Raw genomic sequence first — 25479 nt, 5'->3', positions numbered from 1 at the left:
TCATGTTCATTCTAGATTTATTTAATCCTTTGTTTTTATTATTCTTTCCTCCTGATTTAGGGAACAGCTGTAAAGGATGTAGAATTGTATTGTATTGTTATATGTTAGCTTTCCATTAATCGTAAGAAAATAGTTTATTTTGCATTGCGTCTGTTCCTCATCCCAAAGCATATGATGAAAGCAAAAAGCACTTTAGATTGGGCAAGGGGTGTCAAGCCACTTTTTATTCTCCATTTGCAGCTCAATATTTCATAGTAGGTGGCAATAATATATATGGGATTTTGGTGTATGTGTACTGTTTCAGATAGCTGAAAATATATGTCAGCAGTCTGCTAAGAACCACGTATTAAAAGGGATTATGATGCACTTGTATTTCAGGAGCTAAGGGCACCATTCCTATTGATTACATTGACTCAATACGTTTCTGATTGCATTTAAACACTCTAGTATATCCTCTGGTTCCATTTATGACTTGATTGCATTGGCAAATTTGGAATGTCCCCTTTTATCTCATCACATCTGTTTAATCAAGCTAATATTCCATCTGCTACTTTGCTATGCTAATGCTTGCAGTGTGGACAAACTTAAGTTCTTAGTGGTGAACAACCCATTTACTTCCCTCCCAGAGTGCCTGCTCTGCAGTTTGGATTTTGAGCCCTATGAGTGTGTTCCCTTCTTCTGAACAATCAGTGTTGAATTTTCTTGAGGAAAAGATTCCACTTGTGCGGATTTCAAGATCTGCTTGCGGAGCTCCCTTACCAATCCCTATGCTTTGCCATCAGCTATCATTACAGAGCTGATGACAGATGGTGATCTGGTTGCTATAAAATGCATCTTCGCTTGTTGCAAAACCTCAGCGTTGAAGAACTTCTTTTGTATACATCAGCTGCCACTCCTTATCTCTGGGGGAAATGAACTTCTCACTATGTGTGCCAGCCAGGATTTTGAATGCAACCTTCTCCCGCTATAGAGAAGTGGCCTCAAATGCTTCCTTCACTTTGGATAAAACTTCATTCCAAAACCTGCAAGAATTGATCATCTATCCTCCATACTCCAAGACAATGATGTTCCTGATCCCGCCGATATTGTGCCTTACAGCAGCCGTCCTGATCAACCCTTTCATTCTGTTTGTGATTCTTTCCCGTGTCAACATCCGACAGGAGACTAGATACCTGCTGTTGGGAAATGCTTTGCTCTGTGATTTGTTATATCTGATACTCTATGTTATGTCTGCAGTTTTCAATGTAATGAAACTCCACCTTCCCAAGAACCCTTGTGTGCTCCTGTTGTTTCTGCTGGCCATGACTTACTGCGGAGGGTTGCTAACGGCTGCCGCCATGGTGCTGGATACATACGTGGCCATTTTGTGGCCTTTGCATTACATCTCCATTTTGCCCTCTTCACGAGCAAAGAAGCTGATACTGTTCCTATGGATCTTGTCTGGTGTTTTCCCTGGGATTGTCTTCTTAATACTCAAGTTTACCCAGAAACCCAGTGTATGCCCAGTGGAAAACTGCTCTGTCCCCATAATACTGGTAATGACTCTACATGGAGATGGGGCCGTGAAATCCTGCTATGTAATCTCCGTTTCTGCCCTTTTTCTCTGTCTGTCCCTCATACTCTGCTGTTATATGATCCTGTATTTCAAAACAAAGCAGTCAGGCATATGGAAAAGCATGTTCTCTAGAGCCAGTGTGACGTTCCTGATGCATCACATTGTCTTGTTCTTTCATTTCTCTCCCCTCTTGGCTATTGTGGTGGACTCCTTGCTTTATGTCAATGCCGTCATTGGGACACAGACAGGGATATTGGTCTCTCTAATAATATGCAATGTGCTGATAATCTTGCCCAAAGCTCTGTTGCCTTATCTGTGTGGACTTCGATACAGGGAGATAGCCTCATCCCTCAAGTTCTTCTTCAGACGGAAGCGCATGACTGCCGTGTCTCCAGTCTCAACCACTTGAGCAGAAACATACAAAAGACTTGCTGTGGTTTGGAGCTGTATTTGACCTCTTCTATCAAGTTGGAAGGATCCCCCCCCCCCTAAAATTCATTCATTTGTTGTCTGCTGGCTGAGTTATTAGCCATTTATTTTTTCAAGGTCAGCATACTGTGAATGGAAAAGTAGTAGTATCATGCTGGCATTTTTATATATAATGATAACAATGTTGTGTTGGATTAGATGTCATGATGCAGCAGTAAATTAGAAGGAAGAATTTAACCAAAAAAGAATTTTCACCTGTAGAGAAAACTGGAAAACCAAAGAACATGGGGAACAACACATTAAGGGCAAGTGTAACAATTGTTACTATTCTGATTTCAAAGTCATCAGATGGGCCTGGTTTTCAAATGAATGGGTATTTTTTAATTGTGCATTTATGATGATTTGTGCTTATGGTGGTTTGGGGGCAGTCATACAATATTCCACTTTCAATACTGTACATGCCTGTACAAGTTTTGGGGTGGCCATATGGCTTGATTTCCTATCATTGCATATCCTCTAATTTCTTGCTGAAATCCTTTAACTTTTCATACCACAAACAATTTGGGGGTGGGTCCTATTTTATTTTATTTTATTTTAGCTACAGTGCAAGAATGTCCCTCCAGACAGCAATAGAGTGGTAGCAATGGGAAGGCATCACAGAACAAGTAATGAAGTCCTGTGATGTGTGGACAGTCCAGTATAAATTAAAGCACTATCGCTGATTTGAGAACATGTCGCAGAATACACCCATAAAAAAACAGCAGCCTAGAAGTGCCTTGGATTCAGCATGCATATTCCTATCATCAGACTGGTGATTGTCTACATTCCCAATTACATCTCTGAAACAACAAATATCTCCCTACCTTCTAATAGCGTATTAACTTTGTATATAGAGTTCAATCCTATGCACTGTCCCCTTGATTACTGTTGCATCTATTTGTCTTTTTGTCTGTTGCTGGACGTATGAAATGTAGCTATGAAGGCAGAGGAAACGTATGGAATTTCTGAGTTACTGAAAATGTATGGAAATTGTGAGCTACTGTAGGGGATGTGTCAACAGAGAATCTGTTTACAATTTTCCATAGTTACATGTCTCTGTGTTGTTGTTTTTAGCAGTCTCATCAAATATATGCATAAAGATGTTAGAAATTGTGTGACTTGATTTTAGGGGGAAATTACTTTTACAGCATTATCTAGACCTGAATTGGGGGACATTATTTCTTTCGGAGGCTGCCTTTCCCTTGGGAGTAATCTGTCAGGGCTGCACATCAGCAGTGGGGCTGAAGCCAGCCGTGGGTAGGTTCAAAGCCAGTCCTCCCTCCCTCCCTCTCCCCCGCTCTCTCTTCATAACCCCTTTTTCTCCCTCTCTTTCTGACACCCTTTTCCCTTCCTCCCAGATCCTTGCATGCTGAGGGAGAATGCAGCCCTGGTGCCACAGATTGCCCACCCCTGATTCAGATTAAGGACTCAGTTTGTCACTCTGAGATGCCATTTACACTTTAGCCAGGGGAATGTAGAATGTAACTAAGCAAGAATAGAATTTCATCATTTGTTGCTGTGCTCTTATCTATAGACTGGAAAATCAGGACCTAAGTATGCTTAGGGAACTGATCAAACTAGTCTAGTTTTTGGGACTGGGCTGATGGCTCCAGACATACACCAAGGGTAAACAAAGTGCACTGTGAACAAGTTTCAGTAAATAATAACTAACAGCAAATGTTTTCATCTACCATCTGCAGGCTCCAGGAGGGTCTATGTGAGTGGTTTCATGCAGGGATACCAAAAAAGGAATGGCCAGTTTTAGTGCTTTATTAAAGAAAGGCATAAACTTGCAACACAGTCTACAGAACCCTGCTGCCTTTGCAGACTCACAAATGGATGGATTTATACAAATGCAAGCTACGTAAGCTGGCATCAATAGCCCAATTAACACACTCCTGACATGGAGGCCTCTTCCCAGCTCTTATCCATCTCCCAGATAAGGGAGTAGCTGACAGGCAGCCAGTATGAGAAGCCTCCCCTCTCCCAACTAGGTGGCAATGGTGCAGGCATTATCCATGGCCACATCCTCCAGAATTCTGATTGAAATGGCCTTGGAGAGTAGTGGGCCCAGAATGTCTGGGTTGGAGCACTGTTGAATGCTTTTTGCTTTTTTCTTTGGGTGACAGCAGTGATGTCCCATGGCCCAGTGGGTGGGCAGTGGTAGTAGCAATATCACCAGTAGCAGCAGGTGGATGGCAGACTGCTTGCTGGGTGCAGTGGAGGTGGCTGTGGCATGTGTGGCAGGCAAGCAGGTCAATCTGCTGTGGATGAATGGAAATGCAACCCCCTTTTGATCTACTACTTGAGGCATTTGCTCAGTTGGCGAGAATGGTGCTGATAACATCAAGGTCGTGGGTTCGATTCCCGTATGGGGCAGCTGCATATTCCTGCATTGCAGAGGGTTGGACCAGTTAATCCTCAGGGTCCCTTCCAGCTCTTCAATGCTATGACTCATTACAGGGCCACCCTTGCACGCTGTGTTATTGTTTATTACTCCAGTTTGCTGTTTCTCATAGAGACGTATCAGTACCACTTATTCCTGATGTTATTTATGGTTTTCAGAGCTTTGATAGCAAGAGCTTAGCTCAAAGAGGGACTTAATGGTCCGTGCTTCCCCAAAGCTCTATACATGATTCAGAAGAAAAGAGGTTATCATTCTACAGTCCTTGCAAAGGACATTCAGGCTCTGAAACTTGAGAAGAAATCCATCGTTTAACACAAGGAGGGAACGAACCCTAGGCTAAAGGGTGGGGGAGACACATCACTTTTCAGAATGCCCGTTTGACCCGTCCATCAATGGCTCGAGTCAATAACACAACTATGTTGGAAAGAAAGTAAACATTCAACAGTACATCCTTTAATCCTTTGTGAGGCTACTTTGTTCCCCCAGCAACATTAAAAAATGCAGAGAAACATATACAGGGGCCCTTTCTACTGAGGAGTGGGTAAATAATGTTCTGTTGACACAGAAATGTGGGCTACCAGCCAAATTTTTCAAGCTTAGTATGGACATAAACCAGATCCAGGCAGGTGCTGCATTAAGAGAAGTCTCTTTCCCTATCAACATTTATTAATCCTCATGCCAAGAAGATGTTTTTGAGGCATTAGGGAAATGTACTCAACGTGACTAAGATGTATGATTCTATCTAAATATATTAGGTAATTTCATACAATACATGGTTTAAAAACACTTTTCCACTCCCCAGATCTATAATGTGCATGTCAAATCTACATTGGCTAGAGAGCATAGTCAATATACAATGGCTCTCCTCCCCCCCCCCCCACCTTCTGCTTGATAACATTCACAAAAAGTGTGACAGAGGTTCAGTGGGACATTTACTATCATAACAAAATGCTCTGTTGATTTACAGACTGATCTTGCGTATGTTTGCTTAGGAAGCAAATATTGGGATTTAAGCGGGACTTAACTCCTAGTAATGGTTAGTATTGCAGCCATAGAAACAGAATTCCTCCAAGACGATCTAATCCAACCTTCCACAATAACCGGATTGCCTTCATGGGATGCTGCTTTGTGTTGAACCAGACCATTACTCCACCTTGCTCAGCGCTGTTGTCTACACCAACTGACTGTGCCTCTCCAGGTTTCAGATAGGGGTCTTCCCCAGCCCAGCCCCGGGGATTGATCCTGGGGTCCTCAACATGCGCAGCATGTGCTCTATTGCACTATGGCCTGGATTTCAATCTCAGACAGATGTTCATCCTGTAGGCTCTTCAAAACCCTTGAGCAATAAGAAGTGCACATCTCCTTGGCTAATTCCATCTGCTACTTTAGCATTCCAGTAGTATGATGGTAAGAGCTGTTTGACAGTGGAATGGACTCTCTCAGAAGGTGGTGACCTCTCCAATGGAGGTTTTAAAACAGAGGTTGGATGGCCATCTGTCGGGGAGTCCTGCATTGCAGGAGGTTGAACTAGATGGCACTAGTCCAACCCTACAATTCTATGAGTCCTTTATTCTGGCCTAAGTGTGTTCTATTGCATCTGGGACACAGTGCTTATTATCCTAGCCTTGGCAATCTTAACAAACAGCTGTTCTTAGGGTAGACCTTTGGGTTATGGATGGTGGTCCTTCTGCTCCTTTACACAGAACTCAGTGGTAGCTCCAGGGCTGAATGTTTCTGTTTTGAGTGCTCCAAAGATCCTGTCTTACAACCTGCTCAGGTCCTGATTATGTGCTACTGGATACCAGTGGCCACAGCCAAAGGTATGTCTTGATACTATCGCTTCATCACTGCAGAGCTGGTGCTTGTGAAAGGAGAAGGTGACAGTGGGCTTCCTTAAGAGCACTTCTAAAAACTAGTTTACACAGGCAGGTCTGGTCATGTGATCACAGCACATGTGATTAAGAAGCGAAGGTGTGTTCATAGATGCAATCCATCTGGTCCTTCTTTCTCAGTAAACTGAGGGGGAATCATACACACACAGTACCTGTGTTGCACATTACCATGCCACACACATGGCATGCTTATCTACTCCTTCACCACATGTACTGAACCAGGTTCAAATTCACACATTATACATAGCCTCTTTGCACATGTCCTTTTTCTATATCTGCTTATCATGTAGTAGCCATAGCCATAATCATAATATTCACAGTCTTAGAAAATGTAACATCATTATATCACGATCATGACAATGCTGATTTAGAAAGAGCCGGGAAAAAGCATTTCTTGGAAAAACTTGCAAGCTACTTGCCAAGAAAAGTGGAACATTCTTTTCCAGAATTTGTTGCCTTTCCTCTGTGTAAAGAAATGTCAAAACAAAGCAATGAGATCCACAAAGCAAAACAGAAATGTTACTGGGGTGTTTTCCCACTGCCCATTGCGAATGCTGGAATTGTGTGAACTGGAGCATATGCTAGAGCTTGGTTAATTGTCAAATATTGGGAGTACTGAGGACCCTTCCAACTAGCTAGCTTGGGGGCTCTGGTTTAGGAGCCAGCACACATCATGGGTGAGCAGGGGAAGGGATTAATGAAGAATCTTTTGCAAATTAAGCAAGAGACCTTGGGTGAGTCACTGCCTCTCAGCTCAACCTACCTCACAGAGTAGTCGTGAGGATTAAATGAGGATGGGGAGAACCATTTGCACCTTGAGCTCCTTAGAGGAAAAAGGTAGAGTGTAAATGCAGTAAGCAAATAAGTAAGAGATGGGGAGAGATTGGGTAATACCCAATTACTTGTGTATTTGATTAGGTGTAAGGTTATGAAACACAATCTTGCACTGTTTGCTGTAGTGCCATGATTAACAGTACGGTAATTTCTTTAATTGTCAGTTCTCTCTGTCTCCTGCTCAAAGCACCTGACATGATGCTTAAAAGTTCTTCATGTTCATTAGAACAGAGTGGAGACTTTGGAGGAGGACGAGATCAGGGAGAAAATAATGACAAAAATATTAAGAGAGAAAGAAAAGGCTGCAGTAATCAAAGGGTGGTTTTACAGAAGAAATTACTGGGTGTCAAAGAGAAAATAATTACCAGGGTGCATTCCAGGAGAAAATTACTGTGATCTGTGCTGTATTGACCACCCCCTCCCCTATTCCCACAATTTCATTTGTCAATCCCTCCATGTCTTCTTTGTCTCTGTCTAATGAGAACTGCATATATTCTGGGCAAGGGGACAACTCACTCCAATATTCTATTCCAGACGTAGCACATGACTGCCCGGTAGGAAACAAAAGTGAGATGGTACTAGAAGCAATTCACAGAAGACTGTAATGAATACTAATGGAGGTGGGAGGGATGTCATTTTGATTGTAGCAATTTCCTCCAACCGTAATAGACTTAAAAGGCAAACCATGTTAGCCGTTTAAGTACGAGTTAGGATGCAACCAGGTACTGTTTAGTATTGCTTCAAACAAGGCACTTTAATATGGTTCCTGAGTACCAAATACATGTGCTGCATGACTCAATCTGAACTTCACACCTATGTATTTTTAGCTGCTATTTTTAAAGCTGTCACAGGCACAAATGTGCTGCTCCCACACCCAGCACAAAAAGCCTTCAGAGAGATCAGTCTGTCTGTCTCTTGCTAAAATTGGAAAGGTTTTTGTGGTGTTGGAGATAAATTCTGTGGTCCTGAGCAGTCTTAGAGCATCTCTGCATATCTGCCCTTTACTAAATTTGAAGTCTACTGTAAATGCCACCCAAAAGCCTGAACGACATGTTGTTAAGCATCACACGCTGCCAGAAACAGAAGCTTCACACAAATGCACTTGGTATGAGGACCATGGGACATATATATTGCTATGAGTTTCTGGGTGCCACTAAATCCCTGGATTCAGGAAATGTTTAAACATTAGCCAGGCCCATTTCCTGATGAGGAAATCGCCTGGAAGATGAGCCATTGGGAGAATAAACAGAAGGTACTGAACCATTCGCAAAGACAAAGAGATGGAGCTCTGTGTCATACAACAAATGAAAGGGCCCCTTCTGTCAACTCAGAGTTAGTTAAAAGACAAAGCAAAGGTTTGAATTCAAGTCTTTTAGGGTTGGCTGTGGTGTAACCTAGAGGGGAAAAGGTTGTAAAAGTGGCAAGCTGGAGAGAGAGTCAGTGCACGATGGTTGATTTCTGTTTGAATCTCTGGTTGTGGCTATAGGAGAAATGACCCTTTTGGGGTGGTAAAGATGTGAACCCCTCCATTGTAGATTCAGGTTGTGTGTGTATGTATGTGTATATATATATATATATATGCTTTCGTAGATTTTCACGGGTACAGGAATGCAGGTTTTGGTGTCCTCGGGTGTCTTCCCGTGTAAAAGTTGGGGTGTCTAGGCGACGTTTCGACGAGGTCTCACTCGTCATCTTCAGGCTGGTGCTTTCGGCTTCTTGTTACTGGAACAGAGCGGGATCTCAATGTTTGAGTTCCTATAAATACTGTAGAGGGGGTGTGGTGTCTAGCCTCCAATGTTCTGGGCAGAGAGGAAGTTCCCAGGCTAGTGTGCCTTTTCTTCTTTTGTTCCTTAATTATATATATATATATACCATGTATCATAAAGACACCACAGTCTCCACTATGCCTCATTCCCAAAAGGAAACAGAAACCCTGGAATCTCGCACCGCTCAGAGATTGGGAGTGGTGTGCAGCAATATAAAAAAGAGCTCCCATGGTGTGTAGGTGCACACACCTCATAGCTCAGTGGTAGTATTTGCTTTGCATGCAGAAGGTCCCGGGTTCAAGCCCCAGCATCTCCAGGCAGGGCTGGGAAGGCCTCTTGGCTGAAACCCTGGAGAGCCACTGCCAGTCATTGCAGATAATACTACATCTGACTCAGTTTAAGGCAGAGATGTATAATTATATTATGAGAAATTAATAGCCATGCTTAGCTTAATCTTTAAAATCATAACATACAATTTTCCTGGAAATCATGTTGCAACATAAAGCATTTTTTCCTTATTCAAGGGATTGTTTTGTACCTTTGTTCCTGGAAATTAAAGATTTCTTTAAAAATAGTGTAGCAGCGCCACCTACTGGGCCACAGATGGAACTTAGGGAAAAGAAATTCTGTTTGTACATGAATGCAAGGAAAGAGTGATCCAAAAGCAATGGATTAAATGAAGTACTTTGTTTTGTTTATAGAAAAAGAAAGGTGAGGAGGAAGGGTTTGGCAAATAAATGGAAGCTATATATTGCTTATGGCTTATGCCAACAATGATTGCAAATATTCAGGCTGCCTGCAACATAGCAAAAATGACTTCAGATCAGAGTATTTATTTATTTAAAACATTTCTATCCCATCTTTCGATGCAAGTAATAAGATTTTTTAAAAAATAATAATAATAATATCCAAAGTGGCACCTACAAAAATATTAATAATAATAATAATTGCAACTCACAGAGCTCAGCATTGCTAATTATAGGGGGATCTCATTTCGTTGAATGTCTCATTGGCTTACAAGTCCACAAATAGCCCGGTCCTTCTGGATATGATGTTAATTTAAGGCACATGCTATGCGGCAGGAAACTGAGCAAAAATGCATGTTTCTTGAAAAGCTGTGACAGCCTAGTGGTTTCATCCTGATCATCCTATATAAAAACCTGAGGGAATGAGGTATTTCATGACAACTTCTTCTTTCCTTCTCCCGAGTATCCCTGCAATGTCAGACTGAGACTGCTCCAGGCACTACCTTGCGGATGTATGTATAGGACTTCCGGAGAGTGACACTTCCATGATGGGAGACTCCGCGGGGGAGGACGCATTCTTCCGTCAGTTTCTGGGTCTCAGCATCCCAACACAGCACAGTGGCAATGACGTCATTCTTCTCATCTCGTCCTCCGGTGATGAACAGCTTGTTGTTGCAAGGAGCAATCCCACAACTTGCCCGTTCGTGGCTTAACTGGGTGGCCAGGCACCAGGTGTCTGTGAGTGGGCTGTAAGAATAGACTGCCCTCATAGCTCCACCTGAAGTGGGAAGAGAGCAAAGGATTCCTTCTGGAAAATTTGTTTCTTTTGAAATGCATTCTAGGCTTCAGGCCAAAATGTTAAGTGTCAGGTTTCCTCAACCCACAAGACAAAGACAGGACAGGACACGTATTTTGAAAAGACAGCCAGCCAAAGACTTTACTTCATCAACTAGCCTTCATCAACCGGGTGCCTTCCAGTTGGTTTGGACTCCATTTTCCACTCACTGAGGCTGGTGGGAATTGTAGCCCAAGACATCTGAAAGCCACCAGGCTGGTTGTTCTCATCAATGGGAACTGTGACCACCACCCCCCCCCCCCATGGCTCAGCATATCAGTATGAAACTTCAAAGGGGCACTGGGGATCTTGCATTGCATTTTAGCTTTCCGTTGAACTGGAAGCTGTCTCCTCACACTGGGAAGACTCTGCAAAGGGGACATGAAATGGAATCATATGAATAGAAGTATTTTGCCTGCATAGGTTTTTTACTGCCACTGTAGCTGTGAAACAATGCACAATTATAAAGAAAGTAAATCTTATTTTTAAACCGACTTCCCCATTTGTTGCCTGATTCTTTGTCAAGTGGGTAGAAAGGGGAAGCCAGTTTACTTTTGGACTTGGTCAAACAAGATTTTATAGCCTAATTCCTATGCTTTCAACCCACACATGTGGGCACCCAGAGGGATAAATCACAATTAATATACCCTCTCCTACCAGTGCTGTAACTCTCCAACTGTTTGACTTCGCCACCAAAGGTGCATTCTTCCATTGTCTCCCAAGACAGATGGATGCCAATCAGTCAGCCAAAACCATTAAAACCCATCCCACAATTTACACTTCTCTGTGTGCATGCACAACCCGTTAAAAAATATCTCAACATGGAATTCAAAACTATCCCCATTCCGCCAAGTGGTGATTCACAATGCAGAGGGACCAGAGTTTGACTGCATTGCCTTCTTGTCCTTCAACTGGAATTCTAGAAAAAGTGTTCCAGCTGTACCTACCCACAACATAGATGTGGTCGTGGAAACTGGTGGCATTGACACATTTTGCCTCAACAGGCATAGGTGATTTTAAGCTCCAGTTGTTTGTTGCTGGGTCATAACATTGTGTTTTGTCCGTGGCCAGCTTCCCATTGGGTCCTCCTCCAATCACATAGAGCTTCTTCTTGTAACTGGCAGCCCCAAATGAACTGACGTTGACCATGAGAGGAGCTGCCTATAATAATGCAAAACAACAGAACTGAGGAACGTGCTGAAGATTCATCAGGACTTCATGTTCATGTATATTAATTCTCTTTTAAAAAATAATAATAAAGAGGAGAGAAATGAGTTGGGGGCAAGTGACGACGAGTGTACGACTGACACAATTAAGATGCCCATGGCATTCAAAGGAACTTACTTCCAGGTAAATGTCTAGAATTGCCACCTTTGTTTTGCATAATGTACATCCATGTATGATTGATTGGGTAAAAAGAAAACGCCATTCTAAATTTATCTTCTAGATAATCTTACATTTGCATTATAGATGCAGGAAATGCAAAAAACAAAAACAAAAAAACCCACACATTTTTGGTGTGAAAACACCATTTGTCTATTAACCAACATCTGAGAGTAGAAAGTCGTTATTTTAGTCTGTTTCCTGTTTCATCGATACCAAAAGCACATCTGTACTCTACCTCTGACCAACAGTTGTGAAAAGAATCATATGTCTCCACACTGTTGATTCTTTGTATACCGTCGTAACCACCAATGACATACACCTTGCCACCCAATACGGCCATTTTGTGTCTCCATCTTCCAACGTTCAAATATTCAATTTGGATCCATTTGTTGATGGATGAATTATATTTCCAAACTTCGTGTTGCGTTTCTTTCCCTCCTGTGATGAATGTAAGATACCAAATTAGAGCCAAACTTCCAGAATTTGTTCCTAGATTTTTGATTTCTAAATACATATAGCAATATTCTCCAAGAGCCAGCTCAATTCTTTTTTTAAAAAATGAGGGTAAAACTTCCACAACAAAAGCATTGTAGGATAACTGCAATTTGACCGCAAATTTATAGTTTGGCAACAGTCCGACTCCTGAAAGAACTATGAACATTGTTACTTAAACCTAATGTTTAATAGTCTCAGGTCATAGAATCATAGAATTATAAAGTTGGAAGGGATCACAAGGATCGTCTAGTCCAACCTCCTGCAATGCAGGAATCTTTTGTCCCATGTGGAGCTAAAGCCCAGGACCCTGAGATTAAGAGTCTCGTGCTGTAACTATTTTTCCTCCCTCATTTATTTCCATGGGCATTATGATCTTCCTTACCTGATATGTAGACTTCATTTTTTAATGTGGCACAAGCAAACTCCACCCATTTTTTATTCTCACACTCGGCTTCTTGTTCCGTGTTGGGCAGTTTTGCCACTTCCAAACGACTGCGCCTCAAAGGATCAAGGCAGGTGACTTCAGCTACAAACTTTTCATCCTTTGTGCAGCCACCTATGATCATGAAGACCTCTGACTGGAATTCGTGCATTCTCGGCTTTGTTCTTTCAGAAATGATCTAAATGAAAGCAAGGAGCTGGAGAGATCTTTATCTTTTAACATTTTAACAAAAGCCTCCCTTCACTCCCAGTAAATAATTCCCCTAGGAACATGCCATGCTCCAGACACCTTCAAGAGTGTCTACCCACCTTCTGAATGCAAGCTGTGCTCATTTTTTTTTTAAAAAAAATTGGATTAGAAAAACAGCATACAATAAAACGCATATAACTGCAAGTTACAAAACTCATTCCGATCAGTGTACTAGTGTATACAATATATTGTAATAAACGTTTCACAGATTATTCCAAAAGATCTAGAGGGCATGATTTTAAGAGTTGTTTGCATGCATTTAATGCATGGTTGTTACCTATTTAAAAATATTCTTCATAAGGCACACATGCCTAACTCTATGAAATTCATGAAATAAATAGTCTAACATAAAAAAAACCCCTCCACCTTTTCCCCTAATGATTGAGCAAATTGTGCCCATATAGCGTCAATATTCTTGGATAACACTGACTATTTATACCAGGGATGGAAAAAATGTGACCCTCCAGCACTCACCAACCCTGACAATTGGCCATGTAGGCTGGAGCTGAAGTCCATCAAAGTCTAGAGGGCTGCTCCTGAATTAGACCCATTTCATTCTGGAATCAGGTCTGAATTGCCACTGAAATGGCCTTGATTGCTCCACCTTGTGCTGAGGGAATAACAGGGGAAGTACAACCCTGTTAATTCTCTTGGACCTCTCGATGGCATTCATACTGACAGATGGAAGTTGGATAACCACCATTTTGATGGCTCTAGTGGAAGATCTTTTTCTGAAAGTTATGCTGGGAAACTATTGCTCTGCATCTCGCCTTGCTCTACCTATTCAATTTGTATCCCAACCTTCCTCCCAAAGGAGCCCAGGGTGGCTATGGTGTTCCATAGGTCTCCTCATCCTGTCCTCCCTGCTTTATAACTTCTATGTGATACCACTGGAGGGAAGTTATTCAAATATGTGCTGTGAAATACCATTGATATGCTGATGCCACCCAATTCTATTTCTTCTTTGCTTATGAGGCCTAGGAAGACCTGAACTGGTGACTGAGGTCAGAAACCTGTGGTCCTCCAGAAGTTGTTGGACTTCAGCTCCCATCAACAAATGTGGCCAATGGTCAAGGATGGTGGAGATTGTAGTCAGAACAACATCTGAAAGGCCACAGGTTCACCACTCCTAGTATAAGTTGTTACTAATACTAGATCAATAAAATTATCAGTACTGTATCAGCGTAATATAAAATTAGTAATTTTTATTTACTTGTTTACTTATATAGTACTATATAAGTACAAAGGGGTGTGAATTTCTCTTTCTTTTTATGCAGACTTCTTTCTTTCTTGAAAGAATATTCAATATATACAGTCCAACTCCCACCATAAAGCATCCTGAACTTAACTTTCCACAACAATAGCTTGTGAATCTGCATTACAAACTTTAGGCTTCTTCCTCTTTCCAAATATATACTGATAAGGTGTTCAAAGGGAAAGTATGGCAGCTGTCCAACTCCCATACATTGACACTCATACCTGAAAAATAGTCACAGGTGGGGGAATCTTGTAGCACCACCTCAAAGTATTATTTATTAGGGCAAAAGCTTTCATGGACTTCACCAGAGGGAGAAAGAAGAAGAAGAAGAGTTTGGATTTGATATCCCGCTTTATCACTACCCTAAGGAGTCTCAAAGCGGCTGACAATTTCCCCTTCCTCCCCCACAACAAACACTCTGTGAGGTGAGTGAGGTGGACAGACTTCAAAGAAGTGTGACAAGCCCAAGGTCACCCAGCAGGTGCATGTGGAGGAGCGGAGACGCGAACCCGGTTCCCTAGATTACGAGTCCACTGCTCTTAACCACTACACCACACTGGCTCTGTGTGTAAGAACAGTGTATGTATGTTCATGGTTACAGGGGCAAAAGATGTAAGTAACTGAATCACTGTACTGTATATCTGTTAGTCTTTATGGTGCCACAAAACTATATGTTGTCTTTTCTGGAAGAGATTAACATGGCTACCTTCTTGAAAATGTTACCATAGAGATGGATGTTAGGAAGTTAGCATTCCCAAAAGGCAGGATGGCACTGCCACAAGCAGGAACACCACAGAAAGCTCACTGCAGAGTACCTATAGATAGTTCAAGCAGCTCATTGAATCACTAGTCTGAACTTTTTCTTAATACAATCAACATTGAACTCACCTCATTCCCTGATAGATGGTACATTCTGGCTTCTTGAAGCAGAGGAAAGACATCAGGGCACTGTTGGATCAGTGGCTCAGCTTCTACAGTCTCTACAAAATACCAAGGGTCCAGAAGGGGTAGTCTGACACCCTCAAGGATGTAAGGAAGGAGAGGAAGTCTTTCTGCTATTTTGTAATGCACCCAGTTTATAACCATTTCAAACACTTGAGCTTCGTCAGTGACACAGAGTTCATCACTCTTGAGCATACTATATAGAACATCCACAGGCAGTTCTAAGAACTCATCGTAATTCAGTACTTGGGAAAAATTCTGGATAATATACCCCTTGACCTGCTGCTTCAGTTTTTCAAGTGAATGAGCATCAGCCAGTCTCAGAATCCCAACACAGTTTTCTGGATGAAGAGCTTCATTGAGAAAATTGGAGCAAGCTTCTACCATTCGCAAAAACTACAAGCAGAAAAGGAAGCACATTAAGTTACTATGCAGACATGCCCTCCTGTGCTTGTTCATTTATTTTACTGCTCTTAGCAAATCTTAAGAATGTGAGGAAGCAATGTCCCTGTTGTAAAATGTGCAAATGCCATGCTTAGTATGTATACCAATACTGTTGCACTCAGCTTGCAGTCTCCCCACAGGCATCTGATTGGTCACTGTGGGAACAGGAAGCTGGACTAGATGGGCCTTTGGTCTGACCCAGCAAGGGGCTTCTTATGCTTCATTGAACTTGATGCTGCTCATCTGTATAATAAACGTTCAAAATGCTGGGATGTGGTAAGTGGGGATTCCAGGGGAGAAAGGAATTCCGTGATGAGTGGGAAGATTAACAGTGTCAGGTAGGCAAAACTGATTTCACAGGGCCTATTTGCACAAACATTTGAAGAGTGTAAGAGCCTGTACAAAAGGTGAGGCTCCTGAAGTGTCCAGACACCATCTTGACTATGAGTCCTGGAAGACTTGCTCCCTGCATTGCTGGCCTTTTTCTACCTGGCCATATTGTTTAGGGAGTTTTGTTACTGTTATTGATATTATTTTTTGTATCTTTATTTTTAGATCTTATGATTTATATGCAGATTGTTCAGTTTGGTTGTGTACTTTTTGATGTGCTTATAAATTGTTGGCTGTGGTCTAAACCACTGAGCCTAGGGCTTGCCGACTGGAAGGTCGGCAGTTTGAATCCCTGCAACAGGGCGAGCTCCCGTTGCTCAGTCCCTGCTCCTGCCAACCTAGCAGTATGAAAGCACGTCAAAGTGCAAGTAGATAAATAGGTAGCACTCTGGCAGGAAGGTAAACCGCGTTTCCGTGCGCTGCTCTGGTTCGCCAGAAGCGGCTTAGTCATGTTGGCCACATGACCCGGAAGCTGTACACCGGCTCCCTCGGCCAGTAAAGCGAGATGAGCGCCGCAACCCCAGAGTCGGCCATAACTGGACCTAACGGTCAGGGGTCCCTTTACCTTTACCTTTATGTTTGTAATTTAAGTAAATATTTTTATGTTGTAAGCTGCCTTGAGCATGGTTTTAACTATGGAAAGGCAGCATACATATAAAATGATGATGGTGGTATAAGAGGTTTTTGCATCAACATACCATGCACAGGGTCTGGATCAAATGTTGAAAGAGGATGAAGGGCAGATCAGATTGACTGGGTGGGAATGGGTTTGAGAGATTACTAGTTCTAATTGCACCCATCTCAGACTTCAGTTTACTGTGAATTTGTTTTCATTGTTACTCAGGAAAGAATGCTGCCTTTGGTTAACCCTGGATAACAAAGGAAACATGGACCCTGGATAGTACACCTGGAACTCCCTCGAATCTTGCACTGCTCAGAGACTGGGAGTGGCATGTAACACTATGCATACCAAAATCCCAGCTAAAATCTCAAGGAAAGGCTGAGCACTCAGGGTGCTTCCAGATATCAATAGTTCAGCAGTTTTCTCCATAACTTTTTTAAAAATCTGCACCTAACCTTAGAATTAGTGCATGACTTTTTTTAAAAAAAAAAGTGGTTAAAAGGAAAAGAGGGAAGTGAAAAATCTGAAACACCATTTTTAATGGTGGTGGTGTGTTTTAAAGAAGTGTTTACAGCAGAGTTTTGTGCTGAGAGCCATGTCCTGTTGACACATTTAGGCTACTTATCATAACAGACCTGGCCTATAAACCACTGGTTCCTGTTTTTTAAAGATACATGTGGGCAAACATTTAAAGACATGAAGCTCTCAAATCAAAATTAGATGTACTTATTTCATTTGATAAACTTTCCCTTTGTATCCTATTTACAGCCAGCTTTATCGGCCACCCATGGAGTGGAGCCAGGCAGGGCTGGAACTAGAAGTTAATGGGACAAAAATTGGAAGGAATGCTGGTCCATTTAAAAATAATTCACGTGCTTCAGCACTTTTTATTATTGTTGTGATCAAGCTGAAAAATTAAAAAGCTTGCTCGCTACTTTGAGACATTTTAGGTACTCCTCATTATGCCAGTCCCATTAAAGTGGGGTAGGTGTAGGGGTGAGCAAATTGGTCCATTATGGTTTCTGCTGCCTTTCACTGTGGAGGCAGAACAGAGCCATCATGGTCAGTTAAGGGTAGGAGCAGCATTATCAAAGTAGCAGAACCAGGGATGGACACAAGGACAGCACTCCAGTCCGTCCTGTCATAGGCAAGCAGGCAGCCTTCCTGACAACTTTGGGGGTAGGGGGTGGAGCTGGGTACACTTTCCATTATTAAGTTCGGAATAGAGTAGTTGCTTTGGAAGATGATAATCCAACTGGAGAACAGCCTTTACCAAATGTGTCATGGGCTCTGAAGAAGCTCAAACGCAGGACAAAAGGTAGAAACATGCTAAGAGAAAGGCATGCTTGCCAAACCCTCACTGCGAGCGCCGTATTTTTCGCTCTATAAGACGCACCAGATCACAAGACACACCTAGTTTTTGGAGGAGGAAAACAAGAAAAAAAATATTCTGAATCTCAGAAGCCAGAACAGCAAGAGGGATCGCTGCGCAGTGAAAGTAGCAATCCCTCTTGCTGTTCTGGCTTCTGGGATAGCTGTGCAGCCTGCATTCGCTCCATAAGACGCACATATATTTCCCCTTACTTTTTAGGAGGGAAAAAGTGAGTCTTATAGAGCAAAAAATACGGTAACTCCTGTCCGGAAACCAACGTCCCCATTGTGGAAGGACATGTGGATCCAGAATTGGCCTCCACAGTCACTAACGGACTCAGTGCTGAAACCGTGTTTATGGAAGACAATCTTACTCGGCTACGAGTGATCGCCAAAGAAGAAGAAGAAAGAGTTGGGTAAGGCAGGCAGGCAGAGCCAGCCCTTAAACAGCAAAAACCAGTTTAAGGCTGCAGTGCTTTGCACACTTAATTCGGAATTGATCTTGAACTTACTTCTGAGTAAGCACGTTTTGATTCACACAGCATGCCTTGCTTGTGATCTTAGGCTGAACATTAGATCTAGTCATTAAATAGAGCAGCCAATGAAATCCCACAGCAAAATATTGTTTCATAGTAAAATTCAAGTTGCCCGAAGACTAATCCAACAGCTGTCAATTAGCCATTTCCACACTAAACAATGAGCTAAAACTAGTACTCACGTGAATTTGGTATGGTTTCTATGTGCTGTAAATATTTTACTTCACTAACCTGAAAAAGACTAGCAGCTTCCAGGACTTTCTGGACATTTTCCTTAGTGATCAGCACTTTGCTTGTGTAAGTGTAATCCAAAAGAATCTGCATTGTTTCAGCATCAACTCCCTTAATTACTATTTTTTCTTCATACTTTTCTTTCAAGTCGTTGCAAAACATTGCCCTGAAGGGGGAAATACGTAATTTCTTGGAAGACCAGTCATTCTGAAATACACTCTGGAAACAAGCAAACTAATAGCCCTCCCAATCACTTCATATGTAATTTATTTTAAAATATGTTTATGGTATTTTTCTATTTTAAAATATTGAAAGTTGCTAACAATATATATCAGATCAGAGCAATAATAAAAAATTTAACTACAAAACCATAAGAACAATCCTTTAAAACCACCAAACTGATCTATAAAACATATGGCAACCTAAGTACACATTAAAATGCATCTTATACAGTAAGTCTGAACGTTATTATTAAAAGATTCTTGTTTTTAACACATGCTATTATTATTTTTTTATATTGTTTGTATACATACTGCATTGGGCTATAGTGCCTTATTATAATTCAGATTTGAAAAATTAAAATAAATTTAAAAATGCAGTGTCTAATCAGCTAATGAGTATGGAATAAATGTGTTTTTATTCCAAAAGCCAAAAGCCAAGCAGAGGTGGAACTGTGTGGATCTCATGCTGGTGCCAGGACAAAGAAGAACCTCTTCTCAGTGCTCATCTGTCATACTTCAGATGACAAGAAGACATAAATCAGAGTCTCACATATTGACCAGAGGAAAATTCACATGGGATGGCACAGTTCTCCTTCTAAGACATTGGGGTTGTAAACATCAATACTTTGAATTGACACCAGGAACAAATTTGTAATCAATAAATATGGCATGATGCTGGAATAGATTATCTTTCCTTTGAGCCTCCATTAACACCTTGGCAGCTGTATTTTGTTTCTGATGAAGTTTCAGAGGCAGCCCCATATAGAGCATGTTATAGGAGGGACAGGGAGCCTGTGGCCCTCCAGATGTTGCTGAACCATCTCTGAGAGATGAGTGGCTAATAAATGTTTTAAAATAAATAAGTACAAGCACCAATACCGCTACACAGCCTCCCTAGGATCAAAAGATGGAAATGAAAGACAGAACAGCTGGGTATCTTCAGCATATTGATGACACCTCAACTGAAATGTATGGAGGGCGCCATCCAGTGGTTTCATGGGGATGCTAAACAGCACAAGGGACCAGATGAACCCATTCAGTACCCCATAAGCCAGGCTTCCTCAAACTCTGCCCTCCAGATGTTTTTGGCCTACAACTCCCGTGATCCCTAGCTAGCAGGACCAGTGGTCAGGGATCGGGGAACTGTAGTCTCAAAACATATGGAGGACCAAGTTTGAGGAAGCCTGCCATAAGCCATTGTTCAGGGTGGAGCAGCAGTTTCTCAGAATGTCCTCCTAGGAAGTCTTTCAGAAAGATGAGAATTTGAACCACAATATAGTCAGATAGTTCAGAAGGGTACCAGAGTAAATAGTATTGAAAACCACTGGGAGGACAAATCAACGGGAATACACTCCCTTGTCTATCTCACAGTGAACAAGGGAATGTCTGTCCCAAATCTGAGATGGAAGCCAATTTGAAAAGGATCTAAATGATCAGTCTCATCAAGAAATAATTGAGCCACCACATCTTGCCCTGATATAACCTTACAATAACTTTGTATGATATTAATTATTATTATTATTACTCCACCTAATACAGATAAGAGCTAAGGGTGAGGAACAGTGGCTTGTCTGGGGCTACCCAGTGAAGTTCAAGGCTGAGCTGAGATTTCAACTGGAAACCTCCCAGTTTCTAATGTATGTTCTTAATCACTCTGCTACACTAGGTATACATATCTGTGTTTTAGCATTTCATAATCCTAGAATTATTGTCACTCTCTTGACATTTGCTTTCTCACATCTAACACTCAAATATTGCTGTATCGAATAATTGTGTGTTTCTTTTTTTTTTACTTCTTTTTATTCATTTTCTATAATCAGACAACAACAAAACGAAAAAGAGAAAAGAACAAAAAATAGCTCATACATGGCAAAGAAAAAAGCAAACATCACCCAAAGCAAAACACCTACACCAACCATAAAACAAACATTAAATAACAACAAATAACGATTGACTTCCCTCCATCTCAGTTTTGGATTATGTGAAAGTTAAAGCTGTTCTGCAGTTTTTCATTTTATAGCATCTACACATCTCAAGGGTTATATTAAACCTACTGTAATTTTTATATCTCTAGAATTTGATTCCATATATGTTATGAATTTAGACCAATCGTCAATAAACCTTGTGAATAATTGTGTGTTTCAAGGACCTCTTGTTCAATTGTCCGATTGGAATTGTTTTTTTCAGTGTAACTTGTTGGTTTAAAGCAGGGTATTATTAAACTTGCTTCCCTTCTTTGAGGAGAGAAACATTTGGGCTTTTTCAAGGCTAAGCAGTCAGAAAGGAGCCCAGATAAACTTCACACAGGCAACCCCTTTTCTGCATAAAGCTGAACCAAAGCTATTTTGCCTAGTTCTCAAGGAGAGGGATCGCTCTAAGCATGGCGGAGAAATATTAAAGTCACGTTCCATCAAAACAATATGTACAAATTTTGGCTTAATAAATCATCAGAATCTCCCCAAAGATAAAAGGTTGTGCCAATCACATGGGATGGTCCATGGAATTATCTGGTGGAGAACGTTATGTGGTTTTCAAAATATCTGATGTAAATATGTATTCTTATGGAATCATTAACTATGAATAGCTGAATGGCAAATACTCACCTGTCAGAAGACCAGTATAGTTAGCTACACCATTGTAAAATTAATTTACAGACTGATCCAATCCACATTCACTTGGAACTCTTGCTGAATTAAATGATACTCCTCCCAAGCATGCACAGGACTGCAAGCTTAGTCATTTAATATTTCTGAGTATCGCTTCACCCCTTCCCCACAAACAGTAACCAAAAATGAGACATTAATATGAGACTAGTAGATATGAATCATGGTTGTAAGACACCTCATATCCAAGATACCAGAAGCATTCTCTTATGCCAAAAGAAAGGCAAGATCTTGTGTCGAAATAATTTTGTTAGTTTTCTGTGACTATGCAAGGGATAGTTTTCTGTGAATTGATAAAGTGGATAAAGTCCTACATTAGCTACTTTAAAAAAATGCATTATGATGAGTAGAAATACGGAGGCCAGCAATAAGTGCCTAAAATGGCCCCAATTACATTTGGAATTAAATACGCCAAACATTCTCCCCCCCCCCCTTTTGTTCTACCAGCTAGTATAAATGTCACACCTTGACCTGACTGAGTAACTTTTGGCACCAGAAGTTAATAATGTTTCTTTTACCATTTAAAAAAATATAATAAAATCTATCCCCATGTCACAATAAGTCTCACTGACAGGGATTGATAAAAAAAAAATCTTTTATTTTCCAGTGTAATTAGTAACATGATAATGGAGTTACAGATAGGTAGCCGTGTTGGTCTGCCATAGTCAAAACAAAACAAAATCCTTCCAGTAGCACCTTAAAGACCAACTAAGTCAGTTCTTGGTATGAGCTTTCGTGTGCATGCACACTTCTTCAGATACACTGAAAATGGAGTATTTTGTTTCTCACTATTCATTTGGCATATTTTCTCACCCATGTGTTTTTCCCATTTCTCAAATTACTTTCTTAATTTTAGAACGCCGAGAAAAATAGGAAGCACACTCCTTTCCCCTCATTGATTGCTTTTGCCATATGTTGCCCTCCTCATGGAAACAGGTTTTTTTGGGAAAGGATCATTCAGCTTCCACACATTCAACTGCATTAATGATAACATAAAAAGGTAAAGGTAAAGGGACCCCTGACCATTAGGTCCAGTCGTGACCTACTACCTAAAACACCCAGGATCCTGTGGAACAACGCTTTTTAATGGGCAGCTGTTGAATTAATATTTTATTTTATTATTACCAATACAATTATCTGGACATAGTTAGGATTGTTATGGAGGGGGGAAACGGGGGTAACTGTAATCGATTGCATGTTTGTTCCTATATTCAAATTTTTTCTATCCCACATACCTAGCATTCTCAGTTAATATTCTGGATGCTGTAATTATCACCCTTCTTCTGACATGCCACCAAATGTAGACATTTTGGAAGCTCATAGACTGTTGGGGTAGGTTTCAAATCAAGTGCTCGGGAAATGTCAATTTCCATCTTACCTGCTTAACTATTTCTGGTTGCAATTGAACATTCAAATGAGAGGAGAGGGGGGAAAATACTTAATTTTAAATATCTCCCTTACCTAAAATAATTGCTTGCCGCTGCTAGAACCACTCGGTGGCATGAGAATTTCATGTTGCCCACACACAGGGTAACGTCTGTGAGAGAGTTTTCCAGTCGGAGGTTCTCCAAGCCGTTCTGCAGCACCATGGATAGGCCTGTGTCATCAAACTTAACCCTTTCACTGATGGAGACCTCCACAAGCTCTCCCATGTTCCTGGAACACTCATTTTCCAAAGGCAACGGAGATTCCTCCTCCAAGTTCTTCTTCACTATGTCTCCCATGTTTCGATCAGCAGCAGCACATCATGCCATTGATACTTCAATCTAAGATGGTTCCTGAGCTTCAGACAAGTCATGCTGCAGAAGCAAGACGGATTTCCTGTTTGGGCCTCCCCACTTATCTACAGCTGTCACACATGCATAACAGGAAACCTTGCACTTTCTCACCCTGTTAACACAAACAAAGTCAGTGGGGTTGTGTTGTTATTTTTTAATTCCACACATTTCCAAGCAGTTTTACTATATCTAAAGAAGACTTAAAGGTGCCTTTGAATATGGGATTATAACGAATGCCAAAGACCTCTAAAACTGTTCTGAAATCAGCATTCTGCTGCTGTATATATCCATCCAGATATACTTGATAAGCATGATGGGAGAGTTATGGGGTTATAATTTTAACAACCAGCATTTTGAAAGAATGCCTAGAGTAAAAATAAGCTTTGCATGCATGCATGCATGCATGCATGTATTTATGTATTGTGTGGTAACAACTGGCAATTGTCTTGACTTTGAGGGGTATTACTCGCCTGTTTGGAAGTATAAACAATATTGTTTTCTAGCTGCCTGCACTGACTGACTAACTCTGTATCTGCACTTTATATATTTTTTACACACTATACACAGCTCAATGAGGAATTCAGTACAGGGATGGCCTGAATGAACCAAAGCTAAGTTTGGCTATGTTTGCCATTTTGGATAGCACTTAAAAAATAAATTTTAAAAGCTCCCAAATAACAACCTCCCTCTCATAAGTTAATGCTGAGATACATGGTATGATTAGTTAATTAAAATGCAATTTCTATGGATGCAGAGTTTCCCAAATATGACTCAACAGTGTTCTCAATGCAAAATGTGAGCAGTTATTACAACAAGCATACAATTTCACCTGATCACTTTCTATATTATTATTATTATTATTATTATTATTATTATTATTATTATTCCCCATCCATCTGGGCTAGGTCTTTAGAAGCATGACGTGGATCAAATGCCAGCCATATCACAGACAGCATAATGGCAAGCATTATATGCATTATATTGATTGGTAGCAGCAGGAAAAAAAAGATCTGCTAAGCTCTGTGCTGGAGTGATTCCAACGGCTGAGTCACCTTTATGATGTCTTGGGAATGGAGGCTTCTGTGAGATAACACTTACTCTCTTCACTCTGGCCTTACAGTCTAATGCAGTTTATCACATAGATTCTCAGAATTGCATAGAAAGTTTCCATGCTTCAGCCTGACATCCAGGAAAAGTTGGCACAGGTGTAGAAACTTTCCACATGACTGGAAGGATCAACATGATAAACAATGTTAACTTGCAGCCACCATGAATACAGTACAGTCACCATGCAGTAGTCTCTTGTCATAGGGATAAAGCTACCCTTGATTATATTTCAAGAGGCTTAATCCATATGCTTCTTTTGTTTCCATTTTTAAAATTATATTTACCCTAGATCCCACCAACGCTTTGTCCCTTGTCTTTCACTTGCTGTTTTAGGAGTAACTTTAGATGGCATTTTGTCAAGCCACACCTTTAGTAAACAGGACTGACAAAGGTCCCCTCCAAACTGTCAATATTTTGTGGGAAGGACTGAAGCACATAACCAAAAATTAGGTTTGTGCAATTAAAATGTGCAAGAAAGCCACTTTGTGGTTAGGAAAGTGACAGGGAAGTACATGCATGGAATGAATGAATGAATGTTTAACAGGAAGACACATATACAACCCACAAGCCAATCAGGATGAATGTTCATTGCCGTATAACCTCCCCACCAACAAATCAGAACAAAGCATTAATAAAGATTGAGCATAGTCTAACCTCCGCATAAGCTTTTATGCAGGCAAATAAGAATAAATGCTCTCTAAACAAGTCATCTGGAGGAGCCACTCTTATTAGTAGCACTGGCTATAAAATTCTCCATAATTCAAATGGACCACACACACACACACACACACACACACACACACACACAAAGGTTAATTTGTGATATAAACTACTACCTTGA

General features: G+C 41.0%; 2 protein-coding genes across 7 annotated transcripts in view; one reads left to right on the top strand and one right to left on the bottom strand.

Annotated features, from left to right (window-relative positions):
• GPR148 (G protein-coupled receptor 148) overlaps positions 1 to 19851 on the top strand; it is a 98121-nt gene extending 78270 nt beyond the window's left edge. Inside the window, exon 3 of one of the 4 annotated variants that reach the window (XR_014565028.1) lies at positions 19525 to 19851. Coding sequence is in view for 1 of the 4 variants with exons in the window: in XM_083741661.1 (XP_083597787.1) it covers positions 912 to 1964 (1053 nt within the window). In the remaining 3 variants the exon portion in view is untranslated. Of the gene's footprint in view, positions 1 to 626; positions 744 to 782; positions 2570 to 19017; positions 19040 to 19524 lie in introns of those variants that run through there. The other 3 variants (XR_014565029.1, XR_014565030.1, XM_083741661.1) reach the window with 3 other exon arrangements.
• The window catches only part of KLHL6 (kelch like family member 6), a 40218-nt gene extending 15479 nt beyond the window's left edge, over positions 1 to 24739 (bottom strand). Inside the window, exons 1-8 of one of the 3 annotated variants that reach the window (XM_083741651.1) lie at positions 24630 to 24739; positions 23215 to 23643; positions 18870 to 19035; positions 15222 to 15671; positions 12767 to 13004; positions 12125 to 12327; positions 11451 to 11664; positions 9736 to 10871 (exon numbers count right to left, since the gene is read on the bottom strand). In XM_083741651.1, the coding sequence (XP_083597777.1) occupies positions 10825 to 10871; positions 11451 to 11664; positions 12125 to 12327; positions 12767 to 13004; positions 15222 to 15671; positions 18870 to 19035; positions 23215 to 23477 (1581 nt within the window). In that variant the 5' untranslated portion in view covers positions 23478 to 23643; positions 24630 to 24739 and the 3' untranslated portion in view covers positions 9736 to 10824. Of the gene's footprint in view, positions 1 to 9735; positions 11665 to 12124; positions 12328 to 12766; positions 13005 to 15221; positions 15672 to 18869; positions 19036 to 23214; positions 23644 to 24629 lie in introns of those variants that run through there. The other 2 variants (XM_083741650.1, XR_014565027.1) reach the window with 2 other exon arrangements.
• Positions 24740 to 25479: the final 740 nt, after the last annotated feature.

Source organism: Podarcis gaigeae, assembly GCF_964106915.1.
Source record: "Podarcis gaigeae genome assembly, chromosome: 5".
Classification (NCBI taxonomy): domain Eukaryota; kingdom Metazoa; phylum Chordata; class Lepidosauria; order Squamata; family Lacertidae; genus Podarcis; species Podarcis gaigeae.
This window is presented reverse-complemented; position numbering and strand designations above follow the sequence as displayed.